Here is a 25,139-nt window from a genome sequence, read left to right on the forward strand (position 1 = left end):
TTAGTATTGCCGACTTCAGTTTTTTCCACTTTCAGTTACCCGAAATTTTTCGTAGTTCCGACTAGTTCAAAAATAATCACTGCCTTCTGTCTTTTTTCCGCAAAAAGTTTAAATATCAAGGGACGTGGGAAGCTCACCATGGCAGATTAATATAAAATAGACTAAAAGAAAACATTTGATTATTTACATTTCGCTTTTTCCCAGTTTTGTTAGCCTGTATTTTTTAGGTAAATGTATGGTAGGCTAGGCCTATATTGCGGTGTAATTCTGACTAGTTTAAAAATAATCACTGCCTCCTTTACGAAAACACTTTAAATACCAAGGGACCTGGGTAATTCTCACCATGGCAGATTAATATAAAATAGACTATAAGTAAAAGAAAGCATTCTCTTATTTATATTTCACTTCACTTTTATAAAACAAAAAGAATTAAAGGTCATCAAAGATCACTAGGGGGACAAAGCCCTCTAGGGGGAGAAGGAGTTGAGGTAGGTACTTCAAACTACCTTCTCAGGATATACTTTGGTAAATTTTTCGTTATTCATATTATTGACTTACAAATAAAGTAAACATACCACTCAATGCCTTTTTTATGCTCTTTCCAAATATAATAATCATTTTTGTTGGAAATGAATTTTACCCCCACCCCTATATATACCAATTTAGGGTATATATTTGCACATTAGGGGGAGGGGGGGTAAATTTTATTTCTGATATAAATAAGAGGTAAGTTTAAACTTTATTCTGTAGACCTATCCCTGAAAGTTTTATTTCCCTAATGTAGGCTAACACCTTTCCATGATAGGCTAGCAAAAAGTAGCTAAACTAGAATTTTACCTTTTCCTAAATCTTAATATTGAAGTAGCCTATTATTTTAACTTAAATTACCTTAAATTGCATTATCCAGAGAATAAGGCATTATCCTATGGGTGCTGGTTAGTGAAGATGTTGAGCAAATGTGTCAGCTGCATTCAATTCTTGAAGCCATGGCTTGGATGACCAATCTTTGTTCACATCTCCCTTAAAGGCCTCCACACTCAGGACTGAGACTGCTTCTTCACTTAGGGAGTTCTAGAGCCCCACAACTCTATTTGGGAAGAAGTTGTTTTGTTGTCTGGTGTTGGTTTGTTTGCAGTACAGCTTCATGGTGTGTCCTCTAGCTCTTGTTGACTGGTCAGGTTCAAGCATATTTGTTTTCAAGGACTGAGTGTACAGCATATTGTATGTCATGATGACATCCTCATGCTTCCATTGATAAGAGAGGGTAGGAATCTGTAACTTCTCCAGGTTTGATGGTTAGTCCAGGCTTTTACAGCCCTCTATTAATTTAGTTGCTTGCCTTTGGACACTCTCTAGTTTTTTCTTGTTACCTTCATTTAATGGGGTTGCCACACACATACCAAATTCCAGTTTTGGTCAAATATGTCCTTTGTATAGCTTTGACATCAGCTTTGGTGACCTGCTGTGCAGTGGTATTGTTGAGGGGGGGGGGGAAGGTGGGAAGTTCCCCCCCTCCCCATCCACTCAATAATTTGGAAAAAAACCTATAATTTATGAAGTGGCTTTAAAACTGTTGCTCATTTTAAGTGCCAAACTTGCTCTTTATTTCAAGCAAATAATTTTTATAATTAATCCTTGCTCATTTTTAACATAAGGAAAATGAGAAAAATAGTGGTCCAGCACACTTCATAATATGTTAGACATTAATATTTTTCCAAATGTACTGCCCTTAGTTAATTGCAAAATTGAAAATGTCCTATGCTTCCTTTTATGCTTCCAAAAGTAGTAATTTCTCCACAATTGATCTACAAATTGTGTCAGTTAATATTTTGAATAAAATTTATATAAAGAAAATTGATAACCTCTGTACACATGGGCGTAGGCAGCATATTGTCTAGGGGGGACAGATATTGTCTAGGGGGGGGGGAGCAGTCAATAGTGTGATGGAGTTTTATCAACTACTTTTTCCAAACCATCTGCTTTTTCAGCCATATCTAATGTAAATTTGAAGGTCTAGGGGGGCAGCTGCCTCCCCTCCCTACACCCATGTCTGTACACCCCACATTGCCATAGTTTCTTCTCTAAATAAACCTGCTGAATCTCTGCCACATACATCCAAATATGTTACCACCAAAGCAAATTAAACTACGTTACAAAATAAGCTTAATGATGAAATTACGTCTCTCCCAAAAACCATGTATTTCAAATGTAATAGCTGACACACATGCTGAAATTTTTGCATCCATAGTTAAAATACAGCTAATCATGCTATACCCAATACACCACCCAGGAAAACAATCTCCAAACACACTCCCAAAGCATGGTGGACAAATGAGTGCCAAAATAAATGATGAACAAAAAAGGCAGCTAGGAGAACATATCTAAAAAACCGTCTCCTGCCACATATTTAAGGAAATTACAAGGAGAGGCTATTCTCAAGAGGACTATAATAAATGCTAAATATAACTACTGGAATATTTTTGCAAATCATCTTTCCAGAGAAACACGTGAGTCAATTATACATAAACTCACAAGCCACATCTGTAGGAAAAAAACCTCCCCAACCTACCCCAGTATGATCTAATACATAATAATACCTATCATGACAATGATAATAAAAAGGCAAAGTTATTCGCAGCTCTTCTTACAAAAAAGCTGACATCAAATTGCAAATAATAACAGCATCACATCCTCAATTTTGATGAGTACGATCTATCAGCCTCGTCCAGGATCAGAGCATATAACCGGTCTATATTCAATTCATAAAATGAATAATGTAATGCTACATATTAGGGCCAATGCTACTAATAGCTATGATAATATACACCACACATGGATAAAGAATATAACCCCTTTATATAAACAGGAACTCTTAAATTGTTATAATTATGCTTGGGCTACATCTGCATTCCCCAATATTTGGAAATGTTCATCTTTCCTACCAATATTAAAGCAAAATAAACCAAAATATGACCACGAGTCTTCCAGGCCTATACTACTTACTCATGTACTGGTAAAAGCAATGGGAAAAATGATCTACCTCCAAGTCTTTTGGTTTGTTGAGAAAAATAATATGATACTTCATAGGCTCAAACTGGTTTCAGGAAAAAAGATTCCTCAACAAATGCTTTTATACTTTTAAGAATGCAAAAAATGAATACCTATCAAAAAATAATTTCCTAGTTGCAGCTTTCCTATACTTAGAAAGGGCTTATGTCAATGTGAACCATCAGATTTCTTTAGCTAAACTTGCAAACCTTGGATTAGCCCCCAAGCTAGTATCTTTTATAAAATCTTTCATAGAAAATTAAAGCTTTATTGTTTGTGTAGGTTCAGCCTCCTCACCCAAAAATGCAAAAACCAAATGTCTTTTATATGGTGCAGTTCATAGCTGCCTCCTCTTCACCCTATTTCTCTGGGACACGAACCTCCCACAAACCAATCTACAATATGCTGGTGATCTGGTATTATGGGCAACTGGCAACACCTTTGAGATTGTACATTCAAAGTTGCAAAAGTTTGTTTTCTAATTTGAAAATTTTTCTCAAAATTCAGATTTACCCAATGGCACCCACCAAATCAAAAATAATCCAATTTCACCATAAGCAAAATAATGTTAATGCAAGGCTAACTCTAAATGGAACAACTATTCCAGAAGATAGTCAAATTAATTACCTAGGTCTCATTCTTGACCAAAAACTTAATTTCCACCTCCATATCACAAACACAATAAAAAAATGCTATAGAAAAATAAGAATAATAAAAATACTTTTTTCCACATCCCAGGGTTGTAAGGAGAAAACCATACTCCAATTTTATAAATCACATATAAGACCCCATATTGATTATGGGCTCATTGTTTATGGCGCCTGTGCAAACACTCATATGCAAAAAATTGAAACAACACAAAACAATATACTCTGTCTCATATTTGGCCTTAGGAAACCCACAAGTACTAAGTTTCTGCTTTCTGAGAGGGGATTAACAAAAATAAAGAAAGATGAAGTTTTCTTTTGATAAACTATCTTACAAAAATTGAAGCTCACATACCCTGCATAATTGGTTAAGAAATCCAGCCATGTATAGAGGCATTGCAAATGAATATGCCAATACTCAGAAGAAATTCCCAGTGCCAGCAAAGTCTATTGCACCTACTTTCCCCCAAACCCCTCCATGGAGTTGGTCAATTCCCATAATAAATACTAATTTCTCAAAGTGGACTGCCAAACTCACCCCCATTGCTTTCATCCAGAATTTTTTTGAATTTAATACAATCACGTATAATAACCACTTCCAAATTTTGTTGATGGGTCCAAAATGAATGAGAAGGTGGCAAGTGGAGCTTTCCTCCCACACCTTAATTAAGCATGGGCACTGTTCTGTTTTTCTGAAGAAACAGAAAAAAAAATAAACAAGGCTTGAATAAAACAGAACAGAAACAGAACAGGTCAACAAAAAAACTGAAGACCTGTTTCTGCTTCTGTTCTGTTTTTTGGTAAAAACAGAAGACAGCTGTTTTTCTAACACTGAAAGGTCAAAGAAAAAAATTGTAAATGATAAGTTTGGGCTTATCATAGGCAGCACAATAGCGCTGCCTAAGTAAAGAACGATGTTGGCACAATGTATTATTATTATTTTTTCCTTTAGACCAGGGCACTTTGTATTGAAGGAATTGTCATAGAAACTTCGAAAAGGGCTCATTCGATTGAAAATTGGAATGGCTAGTGCCCTTTTTAATAGTCAAAAGTGATTGGAAGTCAACTAACACCCTTTCCATGTGCACCATTTCCCCAAACACATCCAATCAAAATTTTGAGATGGCCATTTTGTTCAACATAGTTGATTTCCAGATAGTAATTATGTTTTTGAGGAGGACACTCACCCCACAGCCCTCAGGGCAAGGGTTATAAGTTATGCCCTGAGGGCATATAAGGTTTTTATAGATAGCTTTGTCCTAGAATCTTCAAAAATGGCTCATTCGATTGGAAATTCAAAGGGCTAGTGCCTTTTTACTAGCCGAAAGCGATTGGAGGGCAGCTAACCCCCCTCTCATGTCCACCTTTTCCCCAAACACATACAATCAAAATTTTGAGATAGCCATTTTGTTCAATGTATTTGAAAGTTCTAGGAATTCGGTCTTTGAGGATGGCACCCCCCCACAGCCCTCAGGGCAAGGGTTGTAAGTTATTCCCTGGGGGCATATAATTTTTTTTATAGAAAGTGTTATTGTAGAAACTTCAAAAAGTGCTCATTCGATTGGAAATTTAAATGGCTAGTGCCCTTTTTAATAGTCAAAAGTGATTGGAAGGCAACTTTCATGCCCACCATTTCCCCAAACACATCCAATAGAAATTTTGAGATAGCCATTTTGTTCAACGCAGTTGAAAGTTCTGGAAATTATATCTTTGATTAGGACACTCCCCCCACAGTCTTCAGGGCAAGGGTTGTGAGTATTCCCTGGGGGCATATAAAGTTTTTATTGAAAGCTTTGTTGTAGAAACTTGAAAAAGGACTCATTCAATTGGAAATTTATAGGGGCTAGTGCCCTTTTCAATATTTAAAATTGATTGGAGGACAACTAGCCCCCCTCTCATGCCCACCTTTTCCCCAAACATGTCCAATCAAAATTTTTAGATAGCTATTTTGTTCAACGTAGTTGAAAGTTTTGGAAATTAGGTCCTCATGGATGACAACCCCCCCCCCACAGTCGTCAGGGCAATGGTTGTAAGTTATGCCCTGGGGGCATATAAGGTTCTTATAGGAAGCATTGTCATAGAAACTTCAAACAGGGCTTATTCGATTGAAAATTGAAATTGCTTGTGCCTAAGTTTGACAACCCCCCCCCCCCGACAGCCCTCAGGGCAAGGGTTGTTAGTTATGCCCTGGGGGCGTATAAGGTTCTTATAGAAAGCGTTGAAAGCTTTTGTAAACCTCAAAAAGGGCTCATTCGATTGGAAATTGAAATGGATAGTGCCCTTTTTAATAGTTGAAAATGATTGGAGGGCAACTAACAACTAACCCCTTCTCATGCCCACCATTTCCCCAAACACATACAATCAAAATTTTGCGATAGCCATTTTTTCAAACGTAGTTGAAAGTTCTGGAAATTATGTCTTTGAGGATGACACCTCCCCCCCCCACAGCCCTCAGGGCAAGGGTTGTCAGTTGTGCCCTGGGGGCATACAAGGTTTTTGTAGAAAGCTATGTTGTAGAAACTTTAAAAAGGGCTCATTCAATAGGAAATCGAAAGGGCTAGTGCCCTTTTCAATAGTTGAAAGTGATTGAAGGGCAACTAACCTTCCTCTCATGCCCACCATTTCCCAAAACCCATCCAATCAAAATTTTGAGAAATCCTTTTTGTTCAACATAGTTAGCAGTTCTGGAAATTAGGTGTTTGAGGATGATAGCCCCCTCAGAGCCCTCAGGGCAAGGGTTGTATGTTATGTCCTGGGGGCATATAAGGGTTTTATAGAAATTTTTGTTGTAGAAACTTCAAAAAGGGCTCATTTGATTGGAAATTGAAAGGGCTAGTGCCCTTTTTAATATTCAAAAGTGAATGGAGAGCAACTAACCCCCTCTCACGCCCACCATTTCCCGAAAAAAATTCAATCAAAGTTTAGAGATAGCCATTTAGTTCAAAATAGTTGTTGAAAGTTCTGGAAATTATGTCTTTGAGGATGACAAAGCCCCCAGGTCAAAGGTTGTAAATTATGCCCTGGGGGCATATAAGGTTTTTATAGGTAGCGCTGTTGTAAAAACTTCAAAAGGGGCTCATTCAATTGGAAATTGAGAGGTCTAGTGCCCTTTTCAATAGTTGATAGTGATTGGAGGGTAACTAACCCCCTCTCACGCCCACCATTTACCCAAACACATCCAATCAAAATTTTCAGATAGCCATTTTTCAAAATTTTCAGATAGCCATTTTTCTCCAGAACTTTCAACGTAGTTGAAAGTTCTGGATATTAGGTCTTTGAGGATGACACTTCCCCCAGAGCCCTCAGGGCTAAGGTTATAAGTTATACCATTGGGACATATAAGGTTTTTATTGAAAGCTTTGTAATAGAAACTTGGAAAATGGCTCATTCGATTGGAAATTCAAAGGGCTAGTGCTCTTTTTAATTGTCGAAAGTGATTGGAGGGCAACTAACCCCCTTTAACGCCCACCGTTTCCCCAAACATTTTGAGATAGCCATTTTGTTCAATGTAGTTGAAAAATCTGGAAATTAGGTATTTGAGGATGACTCCAACAGAGATTTTAATAGTTGGAAGTGATTGGAAGGCAGCTAATACCCTTTCCAGGCCCACCATTTCCCCAAACACATCCAATCCACACAAAAATTTGAGATAGCCATTTTGTTCAACGCAGTTGAAAGTTCTGGAAATTATGTCTTTGAGCAGGACCCCCCCCCCCACAGTCTTCAGGGCAAAGGTTATAAGTTATGCCCTTGGTGGCATATAAGGTTTTTATTGAAAGCTTTGTCATAGAAACTTGGAAAAGGGCTCATTCGATTGGAAATTCAAAGGGCTAGTGCCCTTTTTAATTGTCAAAAGTGATTGGAGGGCAACTAACCCCCCTCTAACGCCCACCTTTTCCCCAAACATTTTGAGATAGCCATTTTGTTCAATGTAGTTGAAAAATCTGGAAATTAGGTATTTGAGGATGACTCCAACAGAGATTTTAATAGTTGGAAGTGATTGGAAGGCAACTAATACCCTTTCCACGCCCACCATTTCCCCAAACACATCCAATCCACACAAAAATTTTAGATGGCCATTTTGTTCAGCGCAGTTGAAAGTTCTGGAAATTATGTCTTTGAGCAGGACCCCCCCCCCACAGTCTTCAGGGCAAGGGTTGTAAGGAATGCCCTGGGGTAATATAAGGTTCATATTGAAAGCTCTGTCGTAGAAACTTGAAAAAGGGCACATTCGATTGAAAATTCAAAGGTGTAGTGGACTTTTTGATAGTCAAAAGTAATTGGAGGGCAACTAAACCCCCTCTCACATCCACCTTTTCCCCAAACACATCCAATAAAAATTTCTAGGTAGCCATTTAGTTCAAAATAGTTGAAAGTTTTGGAAATTAGGTCTTTGAGGATGATAAACCCCTTACAGCCCTCAGGGCAAGGGTTGTAAGTTATGCCCTGGGGGAATATAAGGTTGTCATAGAAATTGTTGTCGTAAAAAGTTCAAAAAGAGCTCATTTCACCGGCAATTGAAATGGCTAGTGCTCTATTAGTAAGTTGACAACGATTGGAGGGAAAACAGCCACCCTCTGACGCTAGCCAGTTTACCGAACTCATTCAATTACAGTTTTGAGATGGCCGTGTTATTCAGCGTAGTTGAAAGTTCTGGAAATTATGTATTTGAGGATGACAAACCCCCCAGAGCCCCCAGGGAAAAGGTTGTAAGTTATGCCCTGGGGGCTCTTAAGGTTTTTATAGATAGCGTTGTCATAGAAACTTTAAAATGGACTCATTTAGTTGCAAATTGAGAGGGCTACTGCCCTTTCTATAAGTCGAAAGTGATTGGAGGATAACGAACCCCCCTCTCACGCCCACCAGTTCCCAACTATCAGGGAAAAATATCAGTGAAACTGAATAAGGCATGAAAAAATGAACCAATTGTTAATAACTGCTTTACTTGAGGAGGTGATACAAAAGCTTAGTTTTTCAAAAAGTGTTATGTAAATAAGTTTTAAAGATATTTCTAAGAATTGAGACATTTACTCCATAATATGCAATTATAAAAAATATCATGTGAAATAATACTTTTCCTTCTGTAGTTGTGACAGTTAAAAAAACGAAGAATAGTTGAATCTGTAATATTAGGAAACGTATTTTGGAAAAAGGAATGATTTTTCTTTTTTATAATTTGGAAATAATTTATTATTTCAGACTAATGATTTGAAAAGGGTATTCTGACATGAAGAGTGTCAAGTATTTTTTTTTCCAATTCTATAAATATATTGCCTTTTTTAAACTACAGTGCTTCAGGAGGCGAGGGAAAATGCCATGTGATATAGGAGGAGTAATAGGTGAATTTCCATGTATTTATTGAACCAAATAAACTAGGAGAAAATTACAAACAATTGATAGAACTTGCTTTTCCTGGGGTTTGGTTAAAAACATAATTTTTTCAGAAAATATCATACAACTTCTTTTGGATTACTGCTTGTGAAATTTATTCTATTTCAGTATCTTTTATTTTGTAGGTCTCATCATTTGCAAATTGTTCACCAGATGTGATGCAAGTTTAGTCTTGAAAGATGAGTCAAAGATGGTACATGCGGATAGCCATGTGCATTGCACTGATTTTTATAATTTCATTTTTGACTGTTATTCAATTTGAACAAAGAAAAATAAAATCGTTCCTCAATCCAGTTAAAGAACTTGCAGAAGAAATGCATTTTCCAGATGAGTCAAAATTTAGTCAGCTAGTTAGTCAATTGAAAGAGCATAAAAAAGCTCCTGTTTTACAATTAGTTAATAACATAACTAAGTGGTCTAGTGATCGCCTGCCTAAGATGAATAGAACGTATCAATCTATAAAGAATGTGCTGAAAAACCAAATAGGTGAAGCACTTGGTGGAAAAAACAGGATGTCTGGACAGTCATCAATAAATAACCACTTATATGGAAGTTTCAATTCAGACCTGGTCAATTGTGATGTTCATATATTCTATTACCCTTGGTATCTCAGTCAAGCTTATGATGGTAGATGGAAACACTGGAATCATAATAGACTACCATATTGGAAAAAAGGTGAAATTGACAAGTATTCAACAAGTGGCCACACACCTGTGGACGATATAGCTGCTGATTTTTATCCTAAACTTGGACCTTACAGTTCAAATGACCCTTCAGTAATTAAACAGCATATGAAATGGATCAAGCAGTCAGGAGCTGGTAGGTATATTTTAAATGTAAATGAAGCCTTTTAATAGCCAATTATAAAGTATTCAAGTATATGTTCTATTTTTTTTTTTTTTTGATAGTGATATATTTAATTAACAAAAAAGTTTAAATACAAAAATCAATATGATTCACCCAAAACCAAACGGTTGACGTGGGATGAAACAGGTAAAAAAAAATAATACATACATGTAACATCATTCAAATACACTATAATAAGAAAGAAAGATAAAAAGAGAGAAAAGAAGAGAATAGAAAAAAAATAAATAAAGATTAATAATAATAGTACAGGGACAGCAACTACATACCTTATTCATGTTGTGGGGTCGCACTCACAAACCAAAAAGCAATTACAACTCAATTTAAATTAAATCAAATCAAGTCACCTTCAAAACAAACAAAACTAGAATTCATACTTACTTAATAATTTTTCTTTCAATTTTACTTTAAAATCACTAAAATTTTCTAGTTTCTTCATATCATTATCCAAATTATTCCATAAATTTATACCCTTTATAACAAAAGAAAACGTGGACCTGGCAGACACTATAGGGGGAGTATAATAATCATTTTTACCCCTAGTATTTTGGTTATGTATATTCCATCGGCTGTAAAACCAACCATCAAAACACTCCGGCAGCTGCTTCATTTTATATCTATACATAAACACTAATATATAAAAATGATGAAGACCCGCCGCTGGCAATATCCTAAGATTCCTATAAACTTCTCAAACTGATCCACTTTCTGATTTTCCTGATAATACTCTAATAGACTTGTTCTGGATAATTCGCACATGATTAACAATTGAAGAAAATGTACCCATGTATACAGAAGAACAATACAAAATATAGGGATGGATTAACGAAAAATAGAGAAGCCTAAGTATACTAGTTGGAAACATATATATAAGTTTACGAATCATCCCCAAATTACGCGAGAGAATCCGGGATAAAGTTTCAATATGGGATCGGAAACTGAGAGTCTCATCTATAATAATGCCAAGATACTTTACTGCCTTTTGACGAGCAATCATACCATCTTCATATGCTATATGCTGTATCCATGGATAATAGTTCGATGTCCTCGAAAATATAAGAAAATTACTCTTAGAGGGGTTCACCTTTAGCTGATTCACTCTCAGCCATCTTGAAACCTCATTTAGCGATTCTCGTACACTCTCTAGGAGCAATCGCACACTTTGCGATCACCACTAAAGAAGTATCATCAGCAAACATAGGCACTGTAGCCGCGCTATCCTTTTTGTCGGTCTCACTCATTCTTGTTTCCAGTTTACTAACAGACTGTGGAAGATCATTCACAAAAATTAAAAATAATAAGGGTTCAAGTACCGAACCTTGTGGAACTCCACACTCAATACAATTTTCATGAGAACCCATATTACCAATTTGAACATACTGTTTTCTACAAGACAAAAAAGAACGTAAAAACGAAAGAGCTGGACCCCTAATCCCATAAGTTTCACACTTCATTAACAGAATATCATGACTGACCGTATCAAAAGCCTTTACAATATCTAAAAATACAGTTGCAACTTTATATCCATTATCTAACGCCGTATTAATAATGCTAGTCAAATATATGTTTGATTGCTCAGTAGTGCGATCTTGACGGAATCCAAATTGTGTAGGAGTAAACATTCTCTGGTCTTCCAGGTTGCCTACTTATAAATTCTGACCGAAAAGCATTTTTCTAGTATCCTAAACATAACGGGTAAAATCGATATTGGTCTATAATTTTCACCATCACCAGTCTTCCCTCCTTTATGTATTGGTATAACTTTTGCTGATTTAAAACAGCTCGGAAATACTCCCTCTTTTAGACACTGATTAATTGATGAAACAAAAGTTGGAGTAATCACTTCCCAAAATGTTTTTATTACTCTAGTTGAAACAATATCAGAGCCAGAAGCCGAACCTTTCATACCATAAACAGTTTTTCGAACCTCAGATTCCTGAACTGTGAGTAGATTTAAAGATATTTCCATCTTCTTAGTTAGGTAATTTTGAAAGGCCTGGTCGGCTGGTTTGCTTATAATCGACTCTTTCACTCTCCATCCAACTGTCGAGAAATGGTTAGCAAATTCTTCACAAAGTTCCTCTGCATTTGTACGACTGGTTCCGTCTTTACGGAATATTTCCTGAGGGATTCCTCCAGATGATTGTCCTAAAGTACTTCTTATCACATTCCATGTTTTCGGCGGAATTCCAGATGTTTTTTTCAAATTCTATTTTATAAGAATCTTGTCTAGCCCTTCGCAGGAGTCTGTTTAGGGCATTACGATAACTCTTGTAAATTCGCTCATTTATATTGCAGGGATGACGTACCTTTTTCTCATGCAAATTATTCTTCTTATTTATCAATCTCAATAAACTCGGAGTAATCCAAGGCTTCTTTGAATGTTTTCTTCTATTGTTGTTAATATTCTTAGAGCATTTTTCCAGGGATTGCTTAATTATTTGGTAAAAGACTCTAAACTTAGAGTCAATATCCGCAGAGACGGAAAATTCTGTATTCTAATCCTTATTGGCTAGCTCATTTCTACATTTCAGAAGTGCATCTTTATCGAGTAACATCCTCAGCTTGAGACTGCTCTTCTTTGTGGAGTTTTTATTATCAACGAATACCGAGTAACTTGCAAATACACCAAAATGATCAGAAGTATCACTTATGAGAACACTTGGACCACCCGACATATAATTTGAAAATATATTATCCAGACATTTCGATGACGTCCTCGTAACACGAGTACTAATATTAATAGCAGGGATGTAACCAAATGAAATCATCAAATTTAAAAATCGGTCTGTATTTGATCCATTATCCAATAAATCAATGTTAAAATCTCCCATTATAAAAATAGGACTTCGATTTGGGATCTTTTCCAATTGTTCTTCAAGTAACTCATAAAACTCAATAAGAGATCCTGACGGTGGCCTATATACAATCAGAACATAATCACAACGTCCAGACAGCTCTAACTGCAAAATAAAAGACTCAAAAACCATTTCTTTATATATTAAAATATCCTCTCGGACACTTACCCGTATGTCAGAACGTACATACGCTGCCAATCCCCCGTGTCGGTGAAGTTGACGATTTTTCGTATAAAGATTATATCCTAATATATGTAAAACTTCCTAATTATAATCATTTAACCAAGTTTCAGTCAATCCAATTACCTGAAAAAGAGATAAACTGGAAATTTCATTTATAAAATCTAAACTTGAATTCAATCCTTGGCAATTCAAATGGAACACATTAAATCTATGCGTAACATTACTACATGCCATCTGCATTTGGTTTACAAATAAATATTTAGAATCGTCAAACTCCAACCTATAATAACCACAAGGCCCACTACTTCCATCAAAAATTTCATTATACCTACTTTCAAAATTTAGCTTCTTATTTTCCAGCCCCAATACGTTAATTTGTCCTGGAGGAGACTCCAATCTTTCATCCAACATCAAAGCAAAATGGACAAATTTGAGTACGACTCCAAAGGGGACACAATTCATACATTCTAAATATAAATTTATTACATGCTGCTCAAAAACAATAATAACACCAATAATAATAATAATGAGATAAAAAAAAAAAAAAAAAAAAAAAAAAAAAAAAAAAAAAAAAAAAAAAAAAAAACAACGACAATGACTCAAAAGGGTACACCTTGCATATTGGGTGCCTTCTCATATTTACATTTCTTCTACGCTACAAACAATCAACTATGAACTATATGCACCATCAACCATGAACTCCTTCAATTTCCCGCCAAAATTTCTTTTTATCACTAATTAATCACCTGCTACTTCTTAACCAATGGGAACATGAATTCGAACAATTATTTTTCCTCGTAAGCTTCACTAATTGCCGCTATTTTGGTTACAAAATGAATGATTATTCGGTGCATAATCAAGTTCAGGAATCAAATCGTCTGGTGAGTATTTAGCACGTGTTCCATTGGGGTGATTGAAAAGTAACACAGGCGGAAAAGTTTTCGAGATCCAAGCATCTATTTTTAATTTGCGTAATTTCACCCTTTTAATCAACAAATCATTTCTTGCTTTGCGAACTTCAGCTGGGACATCATCACTGAGGTAAATATCACGGAAAAACGACACGGCTTTACCTTTTAATTTCTTGGTATTTTTCCAAATATCAATTTTCGGTTTTTTATCAGATACTTCAACACGAATAAATTTCTATTTCTCACTCTCTTGGGTTACCTTGAATGGTGGGACTGGAGCCATTTCGAGTCCTTCCGTAAAAATACTTTTGAAAATATCTTTCGCATTTTGTTCAGATTTACAAGAGACATTCCATACCATAATATTCTTTTCCAGTTTATCAAACTCCAGCCTTGCCAATCTCATACTCAAGTTACTTGATTCTTTACTCTGAGCTATACAATCATCAGAAGTTACTTTTACTTGATTCTTTAGAGATTCTTTGACTTGCTCAAGCTGCCTCACTCGCTCATCATTTTCAGTCAGCTGCCTTGCAAATCCCGCATGTGATATCTCCAAATTTGCCACTTTATCTTCAATTCCCTTAATCCTATTTTGTAAAGAATCTAGCTTTTTTCCATTTTCTGATACCAAACTGATAACAGTATTTAGACTCTCCGTAGCTGCTGAAATCGTGAATTCATTTGTAGAATCAGTGCTATTAGCAGTAATGTTAAGATAATATTCACCTTCTCCCCTCCGAGTGTTTTCTGTATCATGTCCAATATTACGAGGTTGCTTTCTTTCACGTCCCATGATTATTTCCAGACAACCAAAATTAAATTTAAATATCTGCTTACCTCATTAAGGATCAATTTTTTTATTCACATGGGTCCGTTACGTGCAATTTGCTAAGCCACCGTTAATTTGGGCACGGCTTTCACCCCTCTTTATAAAAACTGCTCCAAATAATCCAAAATTCAAATAGAAAAAAAAAAAAAATCCGAAGTGCCACTTAGAAAATCGTAAATCCACTCATCATAAACACTAGGCACCCCTAGCAAGGGCCTAATCAATCAAACGCATAGTCGAAATCAATATGTTAACAGCTGGAATTCTGCACATGTGAAATGTCAAGTTCGAATAAATTCCAATAACTTTCACAATATAATTTAAATTCCGTCAACTTATAATCCTTAGTTTCCGTAATATATTTAATCAGCTTTAGATGTTCACCCGATAGCTTAGTCACCTTAGTCAAGAGTATGATGGTAGATGGAAGATCTGGAGTCATAGTAGACTGCCACATTGAAAATACTGCGAAATTAACCAGCATTTGACTAGTGGCCACCGCGTGTATGATAGCTGCTGATTTTTCTCAACAACCTGAATCCTACAGCTCAAATACTCCTTCAACAAATAAACAACAAATGAAATGGGTCAAGCAGTCAGGAGCTGGTATTTGTTTATTTTTAAATGTAAACAAAGCCTTTAAAATAGATAATTATAAAGTATATAAGTTTACCCTTGATACCTTAGTCAAGGGTATAATGGTAAATGGAAGCACTGGAGTCATATTAGACTGCCAAATTGAAAAAAAAACTGGTGAAATCAACCAGCATTTGACAAGTGGCCACTGTATACGGGATATATCGGCTGATTTTTGTCCACAACCTAAATCTTGCAGCTCAAATGATCCTTCAGTACTTAAACAACAAATGAACTAGACCAATCAGCCCAGAGCTGGTAGGTTATTTTTGTTGTTGTTTAAAGCACTGGAGTCATATTTGACTGCCAAATTGAAAATAAAACTGGTGAAATCAACCAACATTTGACAAGTGGCCACTGTGTATGGGATATATCGGCTGATTTTTGTCCACAACCTGAATCTTACTGCTCAAATGATCCTTCAATACTTAAAAAACATATGAACTATACCAATCAGCCTAGAGCTGGTAGGTTATTTTTGTTGTTGTTTAAAGCACTGGAGTCATATTTGACTGCCAAATTGAAAAAAAAAAAACTGGTGAAATCAACCAACATTTGACAAGTGGCCACTGTGTATGGGATATATCGGCTGATTTTTGTCCACAACCTGAATCTTACTGCTCAAATGATCCTTCAATACTTAAAAAACATATGAACTATACCAATCAGCCTAGAGCTGGTAGGTTATTTTTGTTGTTGTTTAAAGCACTGGAGTCATATTTGACTGCCAAATTGAAAAAAAAAACTGGTGAAATCAACCAACATTTGACAAGTGGCCACTGTGTATGGGATATATCGGCTGATTTTTGTCCACAACCTGAATCTTACTGTTCAAATGATCCTTCAATACTTAAAGAACATATGAACTATACTAATCAGCCTAGAGCTGGTAGGTTATTTTTTGTTGTTGTCCAAAGTAGCCTATAAAATAGCCAATAATGACTTGCTTAGTATTACCCTAGATATCTTAGTCAAGGGCATGATGGTTGACGGAGGTAGTGGAATCATAGCAGACTACCACAATGAAAAACAGGTAAAATTGGCAGGCACTTTACTATTTACAATTTAATCACTAATATGTGTGATTGACAAATCTCTGTGGGGTGCTCTAGCTGCTGATTTTTAATCCAAAATTTTGCCCCCGTCAGCTCAAATGATTCCTCCATTATTAAATAGCACATCAGTCGATCAAACGGTTGCGATTTATTTTAATTTTTTGTATTACTTGTTTGTTCTTTTTGTCTTTTTATTGACTTTTTTCATACAATATATTTTCTAAAAGCTTGGCATTTTTGTGTTTCTTTTTTGCCATTAAGGAGCCGCCTGTCTATTATGAATTCCTAAAAAAAATATTGATAAGTGACTTAACATGGGGAATGTCATATAAGTTTGGCTACTTTGCTCTTTAACAACGTTATAAATGTTTTTTTGTGATTAAGTCCATTGAAAAGGGGTCCCAGGGGTGGTCACAAAAGATATGGATGTTAGAATATTGTATCACTTTCGTAGTAAAAATATTGCTTCGTTTTTGGTTATTTTTCTGTAATGATAATAATAGTTATAATTTATTTGCTCCCTCTGTACAATTAAAATATACTAAATAAAAAAATTGCGCGCCAGAGGAGTACAAGTAGATAAAAGAGAAAAACCACACTCTTGACAAGAAAAAAAATAATATCTACTGACATCCAAAACATTAAAAGTAGGATATTCATTCAGCTTTGACTGACTTGACTTAACGCTCTTGCTCATTAGGGTCGCCAGCGTAGAGGGAGCTGGTTGACAGCGCTGTCAGTCTTCTCCAAGCAGCTCTGTCCAGGGCTAGGGGTGGGGCCTCATTAGGGTCGATGTTGCTGTTGAAGAGGCGTTGATTTATAACATCAGCCCATCTGGTGCGCGGTCTCCCTCGAGGACGTTTCCAGACATTTTCAGGATTGAAGTCCGAAATGATCCTTGCAGGGGTAGTTGGCGGGAGGCGGAGTAAGTGGCCGTACCATCTTAGAGAACGAGCTTCTACTTGGGTGGAGAGGTTCGCTAACTTGAAGGTTCTCAGGATCTCGGTATTGCGGATCTTGTCATACTATTTGAAACCTTCAACTCGATGCATGTGTCAAGTTTGGACAGCATCGACCTTTCTTAGCTGTGTCTGGGTTATCGGCCATGTCTCAGAAGAGTTCAGCATGATGCTTAAGACTGTGGTGTTGAAAATTTGGGCTTTTGTATGGCAACTAATTTGCGGTTTGTGGAAGACTGCTCTCAGGAGCCGTCCGAATACAAAGTTTTCTTTGGCTGATCTGGCTGAGATTTTGGCGTCAAATATGCCATTTAATGATATAATTGATCCGAGATAAGTGAACTGTCTTACCAAGTCAGCAGCGTGGCCGTTGATCGCAACAGTTAAGTTTGATATCGATTCGGTCTTTTATATGGGCATGGTTTTCGGTTTCCTCTGGTGGGTTTGCAGCCCAACTACGGAGGCAGTGGAGGAGAGCGTCTCCATTGCAGACTTAAGTTGGTCGAGGTTTTCACTAAGGACGGCTACTTCGTCGGCAACGTCAATATCAGACTGGCACAAGTCCTACCGGCATAACTTATGCCGAAAGGGTGAGCATGGTTTGTCTCCTTCAAAATGTGGTCGATGACGCAGTTAAACATCTCAGGTGCAGCAGCGCATCCTTGCAGTACACCATTTTTGATGGGGAAGGATGAAGAAAGCTTCCCGTTAACAAGGACAGCGCTTTCTCTGCTGCTGTAGAGTTCTTTAAAGAGGCTGACTATCTTTGTTGGTAGGCCCACAGCTTTCAGGGTTAGCCAAAGGGACTGTTTGTCAACAGTGTCAAAGGCAGAACGAAAGTCAATGAAAGCTATTTACTCCAAAACAAGAAAATCTGTTTTCAAAGGGGCCACTAATAGTCCAATTTCATTTAGCCAAGTGAAAACAATATCCACAGTAAATAGACGTAAGGAGAATTTTATTGGCATAGGAAAGGTGACTTGGGTTTATGTAAGGCTTAATAATATAAGGTGGGAACTCGATTGGTGCTATTAAAATGGCAGTACTCAGAAATGAGTCCTGTTGTACGCCACAACGAACAGGAATATGGTTACTTATCTAGCTCCCGGACCTTAAAGGAATTGATGCACCTTGGTACTGATACCATAAACATGCACAAATAAAATGGTTCACTTCACTCTTCAAAACAGACAAAATGGCTTGATAATGCACAAAGCAAGTCGAAAGTCTTAGCTATGTAAACAACGCACGTGTAGTGAAAAGATTGCGGAAAGATAGCCTGGTCTATGAGTATTTAAATTGCTAGAGTAACAGTATATAATAAGACAAAAATAGCAGTTTAGTTACTAATTTGGTGCTATTTAGAATCTTGGAATATAAAATGCCTGGACTTTAGTTGGCTTAGTTGAAATATGCGTACCTTCAAATTGGTCAAATTTGTGCATTTAAATTTGAATGTATACATTTATTCTTTATTTTGAGGGTCCATTGTTTAGATAGTTCGAAATTTCCTATTCAATACAAACTGAAATCTTTTCCCATATTTTCGATATTCCATGTAGTCTCTAAGGCTTTCCATTAGATTTTCAAATTTTATGTTTCTTTTTAATGTTATTGTTTGTTAGAAAACTAATTAAAGAGCCTGTCAGTAGAAATGGGGGTACCAGCCCGACGATTCACCCCTGCTGCCACCTACAACTTTTTTTAACACCATATATGAGCACGAGAACCACGTGGTTTATGGTTTTTGTCAATGAGAATGAAAAAACAGGAATTTTGTCACATTTATGTATGTTTTCTTGGATGGTTATGTGTGTTGGTCAATTTATTTGATGTTTTTCATGGATGTTTAATGGTTTTTGTCAGTGAGAATTTGAAAAACAGGAAATTTGTCACATTTATGGATGTCAACAGCAATTCATGTCTGTTATATGGTTTTCTCAGTGAGAATGTAAAAACAGGAATTTTCTCACTTGGATTTACATAATCGCTAGGGAAATTATTGATTCACGAGGGGGAATTAAGAAACATTATGGTTTCTTTGATCTTTAGGTGAACCTAGCCTGTAAACTTGATTTACATAATCGCTAGGGGAAATTATTGATTCACGAGTGGGGGAATTAAGAAACATTATGGTTTCTTTAATCTTTGGGCCTAAGGGATTTATTTATTATTGTTGTATTAGACAAGAGCATGCGAGAGGTGAATTTCAAGGTATCCTGGAATAGAAAACCGCAACTACATGCATCCTTATCAGCGACTCGGATACATCTTCCTTCTCAGCCAATCAGAGAACTGGTTACATATGGTTTTCCTGTTACATAACAATTCACCCTTGAGATTTCGTATATAACGGGCATGCAATGTGATTAAATTATCAGAAAGTTCCAGAACACAATGGATAGAACACACGAAATTATTGATGAAATTGAAGCCTTGGCAGCCACAATTTGAAATGTAATTTATTTTTTAATTTTTTATTTTAAAAATAAATTTTTTTTCCTTGGTCAACATATTATATATTCGGTTAAACCCCCCCCCCTTATCCCCATGCCCCGATATGATGTTTATAAGCGTTAAAAAGCGAAAAATACGCTCTTTTTTCATTACGTAAACCCCATCCTTCCTTCCCCCTCTGTTTAAGACCATATTTCTGTTTTAGATAAATTCCGTATCTTATCTAAAAGCATCTGTCAACTTTCTGTCAATCCTTTAATATTCTGTCCGCTATGGCTTGACTTACAGATTTCTTGCAACGATTAAATATCTGATAATTACTGACACCCCTTTAAAGTACATCCGGCTTTGGTAAATATAAAAGAATTTGGAGAGCGGCTTAACCAAAAGGTTTCTCTGAAAAAAACAGTTTTTCCTATCGAATTAAAAAAAAACAGTTTCGCGTGAAAAGAGACATTATTGTTAATTAACCATGTCTGGTTACAGGCTTTGTGTAATTCTCTGTGGTATGGAAGCAAGGAAATGAGTTATTTCCAAAATTAATGCCTAACAATATTTTTAGGATATTGGTGAAAGGTGGGGGGGGGGGGATGTACAAGGCCTCAAGTCTAACACCTCCAGTGTAAGGTGAAAACAAACTGTTTCTTCGCGTGAAAAGTAAGGGAAGTGAGTTTAAGAAAAAGAAAAATTGCTTTATCATGCGTAAATTGAATAACATTTTTACCATGTCTTTCGGTGGGGGGAGGGGATATTTTTCCATGTCTTTTCTCAGGGATATTTTCAGTGGAGGTTATTTTCCGGGGACTGTTTTTCTGGGTGTGTGATAAATACAACCTATCGAAAAAAGGATATGGAAAGATAAAAAATACCGTTAATACTTTAAATTCATCAACCATGGAATGCTCAATGAATATTAAAACCAGAAAAGAACAGAAACACATAAAAATAAGAAATTATACTGAATTTTATATACTTATTTTTTAACGACTCAGTGAGCCATAATTCTTCTTTCTCAGAATCAAAAAAGAATACAATTAGTATATTTCACGAAATTTTTTTACGTTGTGCTTTCTTGGTGATAAATGCTTTGTCTAAACAAAATTACATGAATGAGGGTACTAACTTTATTTCTGTAAAAAAGGGGCAAATTATTTCAATACTAACTTTTTACCTTCTTTTTAAGGCAAATTGTGAAGAATGCCAATGGCAAACACCCGCTCAGAAAGCGAGTGCTAATAATGCGGGCACTGCGAAGGCTACTTTCCGGCAATATGGTAGCTGGCTGAAGCTTCCAAAACCAGTGCAATCATCAGTACAAGAATGTAACGCCACCGGCCCGTCCACCTTCAATCATACGTTGCTTGGGCATTCAAGAGCTGCCCTACTTATGCAAGGTCAGGAAGTGACCCTCCAGAATGCACTACCTGGTCCTTTCGATGCCCAAGTGCAGCCGGGATATGCAAATGTAATCATTTTTACCATACCTTTCATATAGAAATATCTATTAATTTCTTCCAACTTTTATTGGCCATTTCTAAATGCAACATTTTAAAACACTGCGTAAAAGTATATCTCAGCGGGAATATTGAAAGATTTTTTCTCCCCAAAGGAAATATAATGTTCTCCCTATTGAATCACGGCAAGTGCATGCATTCACCCTTTTGCTAAATTAGATTAGTGAAGCCAAAAAAGACACTATATTCTGGTCATAGTAAGGTTAGATAATTTCTATTGCGATATAAACGAATGGTTCGCCTTGCCTCTACAAATATTATAAAAAAAAACTTTATATCCCCATCCCCTCCCCCTCCCCCCATCCCCTCCCCTCCTCCCCCTCCCCCTCCTCCCCTCTCCTTCCCTTCCCCATTTTTTAATATTTTTTTGTGCATTGAGACACAGAACGACCCTCCCCCCCAGGCCCCCCCCCCCCAAAAAGGTCCCCCGACACCCCAAAGGCCTGATTTTTCAAACTTCATTTTGAATTTCTTTCGTTGAAATGCAAGAGTTGGAATATTTCAGTAGTGTTTGGTTGTGGTTTACCTTGTCACAGTTACATTTTCTTGATTTTCCAAATTACTTTTTTAATTTATTTCATTGAAAAGCACTATTTTTAATATTGAAGTAGTGTTTGGTTGTGGTTTACATTGTCACTGTTAATTTTTATTGATTTTTAAATGTTATTTTGAATTTATTTCATTGAAATGCAATAGTTGGAATATTTCAGTAGTGTTTGGTTGTGGTTTACCTTGTCGCAGTTACATTTTCTTGATTTTTCAAAGTTCATTTTGAATTTCTTTCATTGAAATGCAAGAGTTGGAATATTTCATTAGTTTTTTGTTATGTTTTACCTTGTCACATTTAAATTTTCTTGATTTTTCAAAATTCATTTTGAATTTATATCTTTGAAATGCTATATTTAGAATATTTCAGTAGTGTTTGGTTGTCGTTTACCATGTCCCAGTTACATTTTCTTGATTTTTCAAACTTCATTTTGAATTTCTTTCGTTGAATTGCAAGAGTTGGAATATTTCAGTAGTGTTTGGTTGTGGTTTACCTTGTCACAGTTACATTTTCTTGATTTTTTAAAGTTCATTTCGAATTTCTATCGTTGAAATGCAACAGTTGGACTATTTAAGTATTGTTTGTTTGTGGTTTACCTTGTCACACTTAAATTTTATTTATTTTTAAAGTTCATTTTTAATTTATTTAGTTGAAATGCAAGATTTGGAATATTTAAGTAGTGTTTGTTTGGGGTTTCCCTTATCACAGTTACATTTTATTTATTTTTTCAAAGTTTATTTTGAATTTCTTTCGTTGAAATGCAAGAGTTTTACTATTTCAGTAGTTTTTGGTTTTGGTATACCTTGTCACAGTTGCATTCTCATGATTTTTCAAAGGTCATTTTGAATTTCTTTCGTTGAAATGCAAGAGTTGGAATATTTCAGTAATGTTTGATTGTGGTTTACCTTGTCACAGTTACATTTTCTTGATCTTTCAAAGTTCATTTTGAATTTCTTTCATTGAAATGCACGAGTTGGAATATTTCAGTAGTGTTTGGTGTAGGTTTACCTTGTCAAACTTACATTCTCTTGATTTTTCAAAGTTCATTTTGTATTTATTTCTTTGAATTGAAAGAGTTGGAATATTTTAGTAGTGTTTGGTTTACCTTTCCACAGTTATATTTTCTTGATTTTTAAAATTTATTTTTTAATTAATTTCGTTGAATTTAAAGATATTTAATATATCAGTAGTTTTTTTCATTTTTTTAAATTTAAAAAGTTTATTTATATTTTTATTTATTTTTTCTTATTTAATTTCTATATTTGTTATTCTAGAGTTGGAATTTTTCAGTATTGTTTTTTTGTGGTTTACCTTGTCACAGTTACATTTTCTTGATTTTTCAAAGTTCATTTTGAATTTCTTTCGTTGAAATGCAAGAGTTGGATTGTTTCAGTAGTGTTTGATTATGGTTTACCATGTCACAGTTACATTTTCTTGAATTTTTAAAAGTTCATTTTTAATTTATTTCGTTAAATTAAATAGTTGGAATATTTCATTTGTGTTTGGTTGTGGTTTACCTTGTCACAGTTACATTTTCTTGATTTTTAAAATTTTAATTTTTAATTTCTTTATTTTAAAATAAATTGTTTTAATATTTAATTATTTTTTTTTTATTGTTTAACCTTTAAAAGTTAAATTTTAATGATTTTTCAAAGTTGATTTTGAATTTATTTCGTTGAACTGCAAGAGTTGGAATATTTCAGTAGTGTTTGGTTATGGTTTACCTTGTCACAGTTACATTTTCTTGATTGTTCAAAGTTCATTTTGAATTTCTTTCCTTGAAGTGCAAGAGTTGGAATATTTCAGTACTGTTTGGTTGTGGTTTACCTTGTCACAGTTACATTTTCATGATTTTTCAAAGTTCATTTTGAATTTCATTCGTTGAAATGCATGAGGTCGAAAATTTCAGTAGTGCTTGGTTTTGGTTTACCTTGTCACAGTTACAATTTCTTGATTTTTAAAAGTTCAATTTGTATTTCATTCGTTGAATTGAAAGAGTTGGAATATTTAAGTAGTGTTTGGTTTTGTTTTAAATTGTCTCATTTAAATTTTCATGTTTGTTCATTTTTAATTTTGAATTTCTTTCCTTGAAATGCAAGTTGGAATATTTCAGTAGTTTCTTTCGTTGAGATGCAAGAGTTGGAATATTTCAGTAGTGTTTGATTGTGGTTTACCATGTCACAGTTACATTTTTTTGTTTTTTCAAAGTTCATTTTGAATTTCTTTCGTTGAAATGCAAGATTTGGAATGTTTCAGAAGTGTTTGATTATGGTTTACCTTGTCACATGTTCAATTTCTTGATTTTTCAAAGTTCATTTTGAATTTCTTTCATTGAAATGCAAGATTTGGAATTTTTAAGTAGTGTTTGGTTTTGTTTTAACTTGTTACAGTTTCATTTTCTTGATTTTTTAAAAGTTCATTTTTAATTTCTTTCGTTGAAATGCAAGAGTTGGAATCTTTCAGTATTGTTTGGTTATGGTTTACCTTGTCACAGTTACATTTTCATGATATTTCAAAGTTAATTTTGAATTTCTTTCGTTGAAATGCAAGAGTTGGAATATTTCAGTAGTGTTTGGTTATGGTTTAGCTTGTCACAGTTACATTTTCTTGATTTTTCAAAGTTCATTTTGAATTTCTTTCGTTGAAATGCAAGAGTTGGAATATTTCAGTAGTGTTTGGGTGTGGTTTACCTTGTCACAGTTACATTTTCTTGATTTTTCAAAGTTCATTTTGAATTTCTGTCGTTGAAATGCAGGAGTCGGAAAATTTCAGTAGTGTTTGGTTGTGGTTTACCTTGTCACAGTTACATTTTCTTGATTTTTCAAGGTTCATTTTGAATTTCTTTCGTTGAAATGCAAGAGTTGGAATATTTCAGTAGTGTTTGGTTTTGGTTTACCTTGTCACATTTACATTTTCTTGATTTTTCAACGTTCATTTTGAATTTTTTTCGTTGAAATGCAAGAGTTGGAATATTTCAGTAGTGTTTCGTTGTGGTTTACCTTGTCACAGATACATTTTTCTTTATTTTTAAAATTTCATTTGAATTTATTTCTTTGAAATTCAAGAGTTGGAAAAGTCCATGTGTTTTATTTTTCTGTCTTCAGTGTCACAGTTAAATTTCATTGTTTTATCGAAGTTCATTTTAAGTTTCATTCGTTTAAATTAAAGAGATGGAATATTTCTGTATTGTTTTGATACGGTCTACATGGTCGCATTTATTTTTTATTTATTTTTAAT

General features: G+C 35.2%; 1 protein-coding gene across 1 annotated transcript in view; it reads left to right on the forward strand.

Annotated features, from left to right (window-relative positions):
* Positions 1-121: 121 nt before the first annotated feature.
* Positions 122-25,139, forward strand: part of LOC148955788 (glycoprotein endo-alpha-1,2-mannosidase) — a 59,690-nt gene continuing 34,672 nt past the window's right edge. Inside the window, exons 1-2 of the mRNA XM_089104244.1 lie at positions 122-227; positions 9,212-9,905. Coding sequence (XP_088960370.1) covers positions 9,266-9,905 — 640 coding nt within the window. The 5' untranslated portion in view covers positions 122-227; positions 9,212-9,265. The remainder of the gene's footprint in view (positions 228-9,211; positions 9,906-25,139) is intronic.

The sequence above is a fragment of the Artemia sp. Qi Xiang Cuo genome, chromosome 2, assembly GCF_049724085.1.
Source record: "Artemia sp. Qi Xiang Cuo chromosome 2, ASM4972408v1, whole genome shotgun sequence".
NCBI classification, from domain to species: Eukaryota; Metazoa; Arthropoda; class Branchiopoda; order Anostraca; family Artemiidae; genus Artemia; species Artemia sp. Qi Xiang Cuo.